Consider the following 13769-nt stretch of genomic DNA (forward strand, 5'->3'; position numbering starts at 1 on the left):
TTTCATTAGGCTTCAGTGTTTATATGCACTCTTGTGGGTACAGTCCCCCATAGAGGAAAGTGGTTTAACACAGAGAGGGTGTTTGGTGCTCCAGCGAGGTGATTGGCTGTCAGACTCTCTTGTTGAAAATGATTACAATAATATGTTTAGAGCAAACAGAACTATGCACCAAGAGGACCTTGTACAAAAGCCAGTATTTATCTTGATCTCCAGCTTTCGCTACAAAATAATATTCTTTTCCAAACCAAACAGAAAAAGTAAAAAACATGGCTTTACTCACCAGCCATGATGTTTATGAAAACCATTATATAATAATTGTCAAATAAAAGATACCTGCATGGAAAAAAACATGATGGTATGTGAGGCCCTTGTGTGTATTCACTATGAAGATTATATATAATAAATTAGGGGGGGGGGAAGTATTCACAGCTATGTATTCCCTACACATGTCAGTGATATGAATCCTCAGTCTCTGCTACTTAAAGGAACAGTTCAGTGTGAAAATAAAAACTGTGTAAATAGATAGGCTGTGCAAAATAAAAAATGTTTCTAATATAGTTAGTTAGCCAAAAATGTAATATATAAAGGCTGGAGTGAACAGATGTCTAATAAAACAGCCAGAATCCAACTTCCTGCTTTTCAGCTCTATAACTCTGAGTTAGTCAGCGACTTGAAGGGGGGCCACATGGTACATTTCTCTTCAGTGAGTTTGCAATTGATCCTCAGCATTCAGCTCAGATTCAAAAGCAACAGATATGACCCATGTGCCCCCCCTCAAGTCTCTGATTGGTTTCTGTCTGGTAACCAGGGTAACCAGTCAGTGTAAACCAAGAGAGCTGAAAAGCAGGAAGTAGTGTTCTGACTGACATGTTATACATCAAATCACTCCAGTCTTTATATGTTACATTTTTGGCTAACTAACTATATCAGAAACATTTTTTATTTTGCACAGCCTATCTATTTACCCAGTTTTTATTTTCACACTGAACTATTCTTTTAACACTCTTGTTTCATATTTTGCACCAGGACTAAAACTATATTCCATCTTAAAGGGGCAGTAAATATAATTTACTGTTATTCTGCAATGGAAAAATTGGGAATCTTTCAGCCCTTCACCAAGACCCTTCTGTAAAATTGGAGTGGGAGGCTATTTCTGGATGTGTTTTAACAGGTTCATTGCACAATGCTTGTCCCTGGAATTATTAGTGCTGTTACTGTAGAGACCAACATGGTGCAGCTTTTGCTGGGTAGAGTGTTGCCAACAATAGTGACTATCCCATTCTATACAGGTACTTATTGATTAACCTTAATTTATATAGCACTGACATTAACTGAGATTGTTCATTATTCACATCAGAACCTGCCACAGTGGAGCTTACAATCTAGGTCCCTATCACATTCATATAGGTAAGTTACAGTTCTGTGGCACTATTGTCAGTAAAATTTTGTAAGCTATATAAGTAATGTATCAAATGGTAACAGTTCTCCTATTACAGAATCTATAAAAGTTAAGGGGGTACAGTTGAGCTGCTGCAGCTGAAATATGTATCAATTAAGGGATCTATATGGCTTACTGATTTGCTAGAAAAATGCATGCAAGGAAGGTAAGATGAACTTGATTTATTTTTTAAAATGTACATTTTAGAAAAACCGGCAAATAAACATAATATGCAGGAGAAATTCATTTTAAGATATAGTTGCCATAAAGTAACTTGGTGATGATTAGGGATGCACCGAATCCACTAATTTGGATTTGGCCGAACCCCCGAATCCTTCGCGAAAGATTCGGCCGAATACCAAACCGAATCCTAATTAGCATATGCAAATTAGGGTGGGAAGGGGAAAACATTTTTTACTTCCTTGTTTTGTGACAAAAAGTTGTGTGATTTCCCTCCCCACCCCTAATTTGCATATGCAAATTAGGATTTGGTTCGGCCAGCAGAAGGATTCGGCCAAATACGAATCCTGCTGAAAAAGGCCAATTCCTTGCCGAATCCCGAACTGAATCCTGGATTCAGTGCATCCCTAGTTTTATTCTGAAGTAAATCAAAGAGTGATCATTAATTACTAATCTAGACGAGACACAGAAATCTATCGCAGCAGCTCCCAGGAATTCCATTACTCTTCCAGATCATGACTTTTCTTCTTCCTCTTGGGCACTCGTTGTTGCATTTGTTAAAATCACAAGTGCAGAAACTGGGCACTTTGGGACAGCAGTCTCCTTGTGGTGTATAGGCATTGCTAAGTGTTGAATCATTGGGACATTCAATGGGTTGCACCTCAGGACAGGTCACATTGGAACACTTTTGATTTACTGTAGGAATACAAAGCAAAATCAATAAAGCAGAAACATACAGTTAAATCTAATGAAAGCCAAAACAGTTAATTCACAATCACAGCAAGTGCACTTATTTACACCATTGGTACTTGTGCCTAAACATGCTCCTTGTGTAATTATAACCCGATTTTGACACCTTGTGTATTATAGGATGTATACCTTTAATAAAAATGTTTCTTACCAAATATAGGTCTTAAATCTGCTTTGCTAAATGAAAGATACACCTACAGGTAGCCCGCCTAGGAAACAGTAATTAAACACACCCACGTGCAATAACCAATATAACTTTATATAAACTGGCAGAGAAGTAAAATAAAATTACAATAATAATCAAGAACACCCCTGCCCTGGGGATCCCGTGGGGCAAGTCGGAACACTGACAGAGTCTTTAGCAGACACAGTCCAGTCCCACACTTCACTCCGGGTGGATAAAGACAGTCACAATTCCTTTTCCACAAGAGCTCTAAAACTTTCCCCAGTCAGTGCTACCTGCCCAAATACCTCTCCTGTTGGACAGAGGTAGTTGCTCCCACGTGGGAGGCACATGGACAATACCTGTCCTTACACAAGGGACATTCGCTGAAGCCTTTCAGAACACTCACACAGATGGTATGGCATCCTCAGGCCAGGCTCCCAAGCTATCCAAGCTGAGCACACATACACTGTATAAAGGACTACTTATGGTTTGACATTTCAAGGGTTCATAATATTTTCAGTAAAATATGTTTTCTCCTTAGTTTCCCAGCATTAAATGGCCACAATACAACTTTGTAGCAGAATTGTGCTTAAAGGAGAACTCCAAACCAAAATTTGATAAAGAGGCCCACATAACACAGAAACCCCTAATATACCAATCACAGTTACCCGTTTTGTCAAAAAGTATGAAGAAACTCGATTTGCTATGATGAAATCCAGCTGTTTAACAGTTCTTCTCTTTCTGCATCATTTGAAATCCTGGCAGGGAAGGAGGGACTTATACACTGATGTTACAAATTGTAACAACTTCTCCACAGCTTACAGACAGTAGCAGGAACTACATCATCATCATTTATTTATTTATATAGATACGCAGTGCTTTACCTTAGTTATAACAAACAGGGAATAAATGGTGGATAACCAACTAGGGATGTAGCGAACTGCCGATTTGGTGTTCGCGAACGCCGTTCGCGAACACCGGCAAAAAATGCGAACGTTCGCGAACAGTTTGCGAACTGCGAACACCCGCTAAAATCGTTCGATCGAACGATCGAAGGATTTTAATCGTTCGATCGAAGGATTTTCATTCGAATCAAACGATCGAAGCCATTCGATCTAATGCTTTTCATTGGATCGAATGCTTACAATCGTTCGAACGAATGGAAATCCTTCGATTTTTAGCGGTCGAAGGAATTCGAATGGTCGAATGGTCGAACGATCGAACGCGAACTCAAAATGCGAACGTCGCGCGACGTTCGCGAACATTCGGCGGACGCGAACGGTCGAAGTTCGCGCGAACAAGTTCGCCGGCGAACAGTTCGCTACATCCCTATAACCAACAAGGGTTTACAGAGTACAATAGGATTAGAGGGCCCTACAAATTAGAGTTTACAAACTAAAGGTTAGAGTATAATTGAGACATTTGGATTTTAGAAACAATTTTGTGATTTATGATACAGCAATGATTGATTAATTAAATAAGCTTCTTTAAGCAGGTGGGTCTTTAAGGAGCGTTTGAAAGTTTGGAAAGAAGTAGAAAGTCTGACAGCTTGAGGCAGAGAGTTCCAGAGAAAAGCAGAAGCCCGAGAGAAGTCTTGTAGACGAGAATGGGCAGAAGCGATGAGAGGAGAAGCAAAGCGAAGGCAAAGGCAGCAGAAGATGGTTTTGACAGGGGGGGCCAGAAGGTGTAGCGCGCCACTGCACATTTTTTGCCACCCCCCCTTTTGGCAACTCCCTTTGGACTCCCTTTGGAAAATCAAACCATAGCAGTGGAGGCAAAATTTGCTTAAAGTGTGGCACTGCAAGCAGGGATATTAACACCACATTTTACAATTTTAAATTTTAAAAGAGCTGTGAATGCTGCACTACTAGCACATCATGGGGGAAAAATATTCTGGCACCTAAAGTGCATTACATGCAGAAACTGTGAGATACTCAAAAGACATACAAAGGAGCAGTAGGTACTGATCTCCCAAGAACATAATATAGAGAAGGCACCACAAGCACAATAAGGGCTATTCCACACGGGGAGATCGGCAGGCGTTTGCGGTCGCGGCGACAAAGCGCAGCGCCAGTCGCCGCGACCGGCGCAGGCGACAGTTTTGTATGGGCGCCTATGTAAAAACGCCTGTGCTAACCACACGAGGCGATGCGCTTTTCAACAGTCGCCTGAAAATGCCTCGCCAGGCTTTTTCAGGCGACTTTTGAAAAGCGCATCGCCTGGTGTGGTTAGCACAGGCGTTTTTACATAGGCGCCCATACAAAACTGTCGCCTGCGCCGGTCGCGGCGACTGGCGCGGCGCTTTGTCGCCGCGACCGCAAACGCCTGCCGATCTCCCCGTGTGGACTAGCCCTAATGAACATTATATAGTAAGAAGCAGAGGGCACTGGCACACCAAGTACATAGATAGAGAGCAATGGACAATGGCACCACAGGCAGTATGATATAGAGAATACTGGCTGGCCAAGCACAATATACAATAAAACAAAGTGGGTATAAGTACAAGAATCAGTGAGCACAGGCAGTCCAAGCCTATAAGTTCTAGCACTTCTCCATGCACTGCCTCACTCTATTGCTCTACCTTAATGCAACATATGAGGAGCTGTGTAACCTTTAGTAGGGAAAGCCATGCAGTGACTGCATAAGTAATATCTCTCACTATTTGGATCCCTTTTCTGCTAGTTAGAAAGCAATGTTATATTATAATGGGGCAGTTGTACAAATTCTCCAATCCCTTTGCACAGCATAATAATTATATATAATCATAGTAATTTAGGTTGAAAAAAATACACGTCTCGCCTTTTGGCCTAAGTAAAACCTGTCTAACTTTAGCTGATACAAAGGAAGGATAACAAGCCCTTTAAAAGCTTCTCCAATTTGCATCAAAAAAAATCTTCCTGACTCCAAGATGCAATTGGACCATTTTCTTGCATTAACTTCGTACTAAGATCTTTAACCCTGTATTTTGTGTATACCCCCTGCACAGAAAGCAGGATGGCACAGTAAAAATTCCATTTATAAATATCCCTAGAACTCATAGCAGAATGGCAACTTAATGTTATAAATACACCCAGAATTCATAGCAGAATGGTAATTTCATGTATAAACACCCCAGAACTTATTTCAAGATGGCATGGTGGCAATTCTATGTATAAATACCCCCAGAATTCATAGCAGTATGGCACAGTACAATTGTATGTATATATACCCCATAGAACCCATAGCAGGATGGCAAATTCCATGTGCCCCAGAGTTATGGTTTGGGTTTGGGGGGTTTTATTGGCTCTACAGTTAAGGACTTGCATAGACTGTCTGGAATTCTTAATCACATATTAGTATATTTTAGTGCCATTCTATATTCTCTAGTATGAGATATATTTGGCAGACCTTTGTAATGCCACATGATAATGATAGTAAGTATACTTTCAATCTGTATTGAAGAAAATTAATGAAGGAAAGCTGAAAGTGATTACCTTATCAAGGCTTAACAGACTAGTACTGATCATTTGCAGGCATTTCTGTTGGAGTGAACCTTCACTGCTGTGATTGCTGAAGCTAATGCCTGTTTTGATAAGTCATTATGCATATTTTGTCTCCATAGGTTATGTTTGTCGTTTGTTTTATATTTTTCGTAGATTTTAATCAATAATAAGCGCTTAAACTGTAATACTTACAGCACATTGAAGAAATTGTAGCTTTTCTAGACCAGCAGAACGTATGACGCGCCAACGCCATGCTGTTCCAAAGCCAGCATAACTAGCTCATTCAGCAGTATTTGCTGCCCTATTAGATGCGCTGTTTGTAGAACGATTTCATCCGGCAGCAGGGGAAGCGGGGGGATGGGGCCCTGGTGCAACTGCACCCCTGCTCCCTCGTAATAACGCCGCCACCGTCCGAAGCCCAGCTCCTCTTCTGGGCTTGCTCTCTGCGGCACGCGGGTCTTCCTTTCCTTGGCCACTTCCACTTCACCTGCTCAGGGGGGTGGTGGTGTGAAACGGAAGTGGGGGAATGGTGAAGGAAGCCAGCCCAAACACAGCAGCACAAAGGGGGGGGGGAGAAACGTCAAGAAAAATTGTAAAAAAAAAAACCTGTTCCAACCCGGAGGAGGAAATTTCTGGGGGGGGCTACAGACCCTGTAGCCCCCCGCTTCTGATGCCTATGGGCGAAGGTACATAACCCACAATGCATTGCACTATGATGTTCTGTTCCTTATTGAAATCACATGTATAAGGAATTGTGGGGTTTGGAGGATGCAGGCTGAGGACAGATGCTGATACAAAGCAACAGTAGTCAGCCAGCTCAGCAAAGTAGTCAGACAGATCAGCAGGAGAGCACGGGGCTAGGTTTAGGGAACTGTTCATAACCATTAAAAATCATGAAAAGTCTGCATATTTTTTAATTGATGTATATTGCAAAGTTGCTTGAAATTATGTTTACTTTCAAAAAGCTTAAGTTATGTGAATGGAAATTATAACATATTAGGTAAGCTAGAGGACATGATGATGAGGGTTGTGACCAGGCCCGGATTTGTGGCGAGGCCACATAGGCCCAGGCGGCACGTGTTTGGGGGTGGCTAATTCTAAGCAACTTTATAATTGGCCTTCATTTTTTCTTTTTTATAGTTTTGAGCTATTTGCCTTTTACTTCTGACTCTTTTCCACTTTCAAATGGGGAGTCACTGACCCCATTTAAAAAAACAAATGCTCTGTAAGGCAACAGATGTATTGCTATTGCTAGATTTTAATACTAATCTCGCTCTCCTATTCATATTTCAGCCTCTTATTCAAATCAATGCATGGTTTCTAAGGAAATTCAGACCGTAACAACCAAATTGATGAAACTGCAAACTGGACAACAGCTAAAGAAAAAGCTAAATTACTTGAAAATCAGAAACAATATAAAATGAAGACCAGTGACAAATTGTCTTAGAATATCACTCTCTACATCATACACAAAGTGAACAACCCCATTAAAATAGTGTTTCACCTTTTATTTGACTTTTAGTATGATGTAGACATTTATATTCTGAGACTATTTGCAAGTGGTTTTCATTTGTTGAATGATTTAGCTTTTTGTTGAGCAGATCTCCAGTGCGTAAATTCAACAGCTAGTTGCTAGGATCCAGTTTACCGAACCAGGCAGTGGTTTAAATGTGAGACTGGAATATGAATAGGAGAGGGTCTGAATAGAAAGATAAGTAATAAAAAGTAACAATTACAACAAAATCGTAGCCTCACAGAGCAATAGTTTTTTGGCTGCTGGGGTCAGTGACCCTCATCTGACAGGCAGAAAGAGGTAGAAGAAGACAAATAATTAAAAAACACATGCACTACAGTGCAAATGCGACAAATCCAACTTGGTGCGCGAACACAATGACCCTGAAATTATGAGGGGGAACAATGCATTGTGGGAAAAAATATCTTCTGAAACCTTTGCACACTGTACTGCTGTCATATACTTGAGTTTATAATTAAAATCCTAAATACACATTATATAAACCAATACGTACCAAGGCCTTTGTTACATTCCCAGATGTCCCTGAATTGAAACCTACGCGTGTAATCACAGAGTCCTGATTCACAGGCACATTTGCCATCAGTGATATCACAGCCGCGCCAAAAGCAATACCTTTGCTCGCCTTCTGGCTCATTGAACCGGTTAACTGAAGGTTTGGGGGGAAAAAACAGATATTATTATTACTTTTTTTTAACTGTTTTTTAAAAAGTGTCAACATCTGCTACAGGCAGATTTATCAAGTGTCGAAGTGAATTCGAGGGAATTTTCGAAGTAAAAAAATTCGAAATTCAAAGTAATTTTTTGGATACTTCGACCATCGAATGGGATACTACGACTTCGACTTCGATTCGAAGTAAAATAGTTTGAATATTCGACCATTCGATAATCAAAGTACTGTCTCTTTTAGGTTTTTTGAAGTTGAAGTAAAATCGTACGATCGTACGATAAAATCGTTCAAATCATTTGATTCTAAGGATTTAATCGTTACATCGAACGATTTTACTTCGACCGCAGAATACCCAAATATTCAAATTCGAAGTATTTAAATGTGATGGTCGAATTTTGAAGTATTTTTTACTTCGAAATTAAAACCTTGATAAATCTGCCCCTAAGGGGCATATTTCTTAAGGGTCAAATTGTAAATTTGAATTCAAATTTTCAAGTTGGATTTTTGGTCAAAACTCAAAAATTTGAGTTGGGAATAATCCAAACTCGATTTCAAATTAGAGATTTATCATACCTGGAGCCTGGGAACAACTCAAATTCGACTATTCGCCACCTAAACCTGGCGAGTTCATGTAGAAGTCAATGGCAGAGATCCAGTGACCCATTTAAAAATGTTAATAGCCTTAACGATATTCAAGTTTTTTTCAGATTGAGTTTAGTCGAATTCAATTTGAATTCGATTTGAGTTTTCAGGTCGGTAATATTCGTTCGAGTTTTAGACGTTCGAGTTTTTTGTTTAATTACCCTCCTATTCGGGTTGTGACTATATTCTAATTTATTAGTGTAAAACAAAACTCACATAAACTCGAAATTCGACCTTTGATAAATCTGCCCCTAAGTCGTCATGGCTAAAAGGCCAGCTAAAAGGGTATATAATCTATAAGATATGCTTTTTTAAATAAGTGGGGGCAAATAAAGGCTTTTTGGGTGATTTTTTGACAAAATGGACAGCTATTTGGGTTAGTGGGGGCAGGCCTGGACTGGGAGTCAAAATAGGCCCTGTCATTCCAAGTACCCAGAGGCCCAAACAGCCTCCTACCAGTCCACTATATGGTGACTTTCTATGGAGCCGTACAGCAGCCCCTCTGGCATTTGCCAGAACCCACAGATTGCCAGTCCGGGCCTGAGTGGGGCTATGTTACTAATATAGGTGCTACATTGATTAGGTGTGAGCTAGCTGCCAATTGCAGCCAATGGGTAATTAGTTTTAATCAGTCAACCACCAGTTTGTTCTTCACCTTTATGAAGAATCACTAGAGACACGTTTAAATGCAGCCATATCCAATCTCATGTCTCAGACTCACTAGCTCATTATAAAACGGCTGTACATTCACAAAATTAGAAACTGTCTGTTGTCTTCAAAGGAGATTTAAAGGATAAGTCAACCTTTAAAAATTGTAACATTGCTCAGGGTGCAGTTTTGCAATTTACATCATTTTTTTTTTAGTTTAAGAGCTATTTAAGTTTTTATTAGCTTCCAATATAATACATTTTGTAACAGTGTAATCTACTGGTCAGTTCCTGTAAGTGTACAGTCAAAGAAGGAAAAAACATTCAGAAGCAAAACAGAAGTATTCTGATGTTACTCTGCTCAGGAAGCAGATGGGAAAGAGCATTTGATGCTTCTGATCTCCTTTCTTAAAGGAATTGTTCAGTGTAAAAATAAAAACTGGGTAAATAGATAGGCTGTGCAAAATAAAAAATGTTTCTAATATAGTTAGTTAGCCAAATATGTAATATATAAAGGCTGGAGTGATTTGATGTATCACATGTCAGTCAGAACACTACTTCAGTTCTCTTGGTTTACACTGACTGGTTACCCTGGTTACCAGGCAGTAACCAATCAGAGACTTGAGGGGGGCCACATGGGTCATATCTGTTGCTTTTGAATCTGAGCTGAATGCTGAGGATCAATTACAAACTCACTGAACAGAAATGTACCATGTGGCCCCCCTTCAAGTCGCTGACTAACTCAGAGTTATAGAGCTGAAAAGCAGGAAGTTGGATTCTGGCTGTTTTATTAGACACCTGTTCACTCCAGCCTTTATACATTACATTTTTGGCTAACTAAATATATAAGAAACATTTTTTATTTTACATAGCCTATCTATTTACCCAGTTTTTATTTTCACACTGAACTATTCCTTTAACAAAGCAATATGAGAACACTTTAGTTTATGTCATTCATTAAGTACAACGCTGCTTGTTTTTCCATATAGTTGCCTTAGGAGAACCATAAGTTGTCTTAGGAGAACCCTGGAGCTACCAAAGAAAAAGAAACACAGCGTATCTCATTTCCCCAAAGAAAATTGTGTAACTAGTAATTAGGAGCCACTGAACTATTTACCAAGATGTTTTTTAGCAGGTTCAAATATCATCACCAATCATTAAAGGAGAAGTAAACCCCCTACAGCACCGACAAGTATAGAGGGTTCAGTGCAGGTCTTGACTAATGCAGAATGTCAATATACATATAAGAAATAGATCTTCTTTCATATTATCTCCAGAATGTAGAAAAAAATGTTGCTTTAACCACTGATCAAACATTTTTTTTTGCTCGGCTACTTACAGCACACAGTCCACACTTTTATTATTGTTCTGGATTCCTTATAAAGTATATACTTACGGAAGTCTATCATGGGGTTGCAGAGTTCTTCTGAATACTGGAAGAAATCTAGAATGCAGGTATGTTTCGTAATACAATCACAATGTCCTACTGCCCTGTAACATCCAGTTCGTATTGGGCAGATTTCATCATTATCTTCAAAATAGTGTTTAAGTGGGAACTCCTTTAGATCTGTTTTTAAGAGATGGCCAATATGTCATGTTAAACTAACACCAACAACGGGGATAAACAAAATTAGCCGTATGTATGAAACTTTATTAGAGCAGAGGTTAGCATGAACAGTTGTACGCAGATAATAGTAAAGGTATACTAAAAAAAGTCAGAAAAAGAGTCGTATCTGTACCTATATGCAATGGGTTATATTATGTCAAGTACACTATTATTTAGAGGAAACGTTCTAGTCATTTGTTATGCTTGTGGGTTTTATTACCCCATGATACAAATACAAACTGACACATTATAGTAGGGGGTGTGAAGAGGGGAATATATAATGCAGGTGCATTGCAAAATAAGCAGCTAATCACCATAATGTGTAAAGGATAATAAGTTATGACCCTTTTTTGCTTCAGTGATAATATTGCAGCCCTCCCCAATAGCACAGTTTAATTCTATGAATGGTATAATTTGCAGTGCCCATATAAACGGTCCGTTGGCCTGGTGCCATCAATTTCACATTTACTGGATCTATGTAGTGTTGATATAGTCTGAGCAAGTGCCAGGAAATGGCGCACAAAATGAGTCAGTAGATGTTTATCGCACTGTTCCAATGCTGAATGCTTTCTATAGAAAATAGGAAAAGCAACGTGTTTTAAATGGATACTGGAGGAGTGCATTTTTGATCCTAAGTCTGAATATGTAAGAGTTTTTATTGATGGTGTTGATGTTTACTGTGGCACAGCTGAAAGAGCACTATGAGAGCTAAAACAACCTAGAAGAAGGGGTCAGTGACGCTAGCAACCAGATAACAGGTTTGATGAGAGCAGAAAAACACAAAATGATAATTCAGAATATTATTAAATCCAAATTCATGTTAAATAACAATGTGTTTGTTGACTCTTTGGGGCAGATTTATTAGGGGTCAAATTGAAAATTCAGATTCGAAATTTATTTATGGTCAAAACTGTCAAATTCAACTAGTAAATTATCAAAACACTTTTCAAGTTTTAAAAAAAAAAATTAGATTTTCGAGATTTATCAAACTTTGGACCTTGAATTGGAATTTGACTATTCGCCACCACGTATAAGTCAATGGGAGAGGTCCACTGACCCATTTTAAGATGTTTGTTGCTTTCCTGGCATTCGAGTTTTCAGGTCGGTAAAATTCGTCCGAGTTTCAGATATTCGATTTTTTAATACATAACCCACCAATTGAAAAAAACTCACATGAATTTGAAATTCAACCCTTGATAAATGTGCCTCTTTATGTAGGTTATATTATGGTAAAACTGATAGCATTGGTCATTATGTGCGAGGTAGTTCTGTATGGCAGTGCATCAGACTGCTGTAGAAACACTTTGGAGCAGTACTTACCCCTACAAATCCCTATGTTAGGAATCTCAGCAAGACCAGTTCCATTTACTGCGGCACATTTGAGTCCATCATTACAGTAGCCGATTTCCCAGTTTTCACCTCCGCAGGGTTCCATATAGCCCCTGGCACAATGCTCACAGCATCCGCATGGATCGATCGCTCTATGGCCCTTGCAGCCGAACAGAATCGGTGGGCATGTTGTGTCTTCACATGAGGTGCAGTTGTAGGCCTGATAGCCTGGTATGGTGAGGAAAATGATTAGAGAAATAACCTCGAATCTCATGGTTTCCAAAAAGCAGATCTAACAAAACAATGTGCAACTGATATGATGCTGTTATGCAGTTAGGACGACCAAATAAACGGCACTGGTAATCTAAACCAAACATAACACTCCGCTGAACCTTGAGCTGACTAACAAACTCCATGTTCCAAAGCCAAAGACATTTCAGTGTAAACCCATGCTGATATGCCCTTTAGTTTGAATGAACCTTGGGATCTCTGAGCTCCCTTTATGTTTTTACAAGATAAAAAAATCAAAGACCACTAATGTTTCAGCAATCTGAAATTGTTTTTTTAGCTGTCTATACCAGACAACACATGAGAGTTGCCTCCCACAAGATAATTGGTAAATATTGTATAGAAAAAGATTACTATAGGGTGCCATTGTCATGTTTGCAAGAAATAACCTTATATTTGTATTGGAGATTATAGCATACAGTGACTGCTATCAATGGAAACAGGGTACTGTATACATTTACTTTAATTCCCCTGTGTACACTGCGGCATTCCAGTTAATGCACCAAGATTAGTCCATATTAACATTCAGCATTCCCAGCTCATGCTTTAAAGAAGAATGTTTATAATGGCAGCTGGCACTGATACTCATTGTTCAGCAACACCGGATCCAATTAGCAATGAACACACAGTTCTATGTTGCAGCAGTCCATGAAAGAGAAAGGATCTTATACATGTTTGTTTGACACTGATGAATTGCAAAGTCAAGCTCAGCCATAACGCAAGGCAGGGCTGCTACACTATAAAATCCACTTGTTTGGTGAGGCCACCAAACAAGCGGATCTTTCCCCTAATATGCTCATCCAAGATGGGCCATATCAGGATCATTTAGCCCTTAAGCCAAACGAATGAATTACAATGACGGGAATATAAGGCAATGTATTGAGGACCACAACATGCTTTGGGGCTTGTCAGATTGCTGCAGGTAAGCAACAGGTTTACAAGAGTATGTTCCTCTTTTATAGGTGCCAAAAAAAGGTTTGCCTTTATTACACATATTTGTTTACTAATATAATGTTTCCTTAGTGCCATCTACTAATACA

The 13769-nt window shown here is 39.3% G+C and overlaps 1 protein-coding gene across 1 annotated transcript; it reads right to left on the reverse strand.

Moving 5' to 3' along the window:
- Positions 1-1958: 1958 nt before the first annotated feature.
- Positions 1959-12829, reverse strand: LOC121395572 (cysteine-rich motor neuron 1 protein-like). The gene is made up of 4 exons (XM_041569379.1): positions 12433-12829; positions 10903-11073; positions 8044-8196; positions 1959-2314 (listed from the first exon to the last, which is right to left on the reverse strand). The coding sequence occupies exons 1-4, from the start codon at positions 12713-12715 to the stop codon at positions 2073-2075; spliced, it is 849 nt and encodes a 282-aa protein (XP_041425313.1). The 5' UTR covers positions 12716-12829; the 3' UTR covers positions 1959-2072.
- Positions 12830-13769: the final 940 nt, after the last annotated feature.

This window comes from Xenopus laevis, chromosome 7L, assembly GCF_017654675.1.
Source record: "Xenopus laevis strain J_2021 chromosome 7L, Xenopus_laevis_v10.1, whole genome shotgun sequence".
In the NCBI taxonomy this organism is placed as follows: domain Eukaryota; kingdom Metazoa; phylum Chordata; class Amphibia; order Anura; family Pipidae; genus Xenopus; species Xenopus laevis.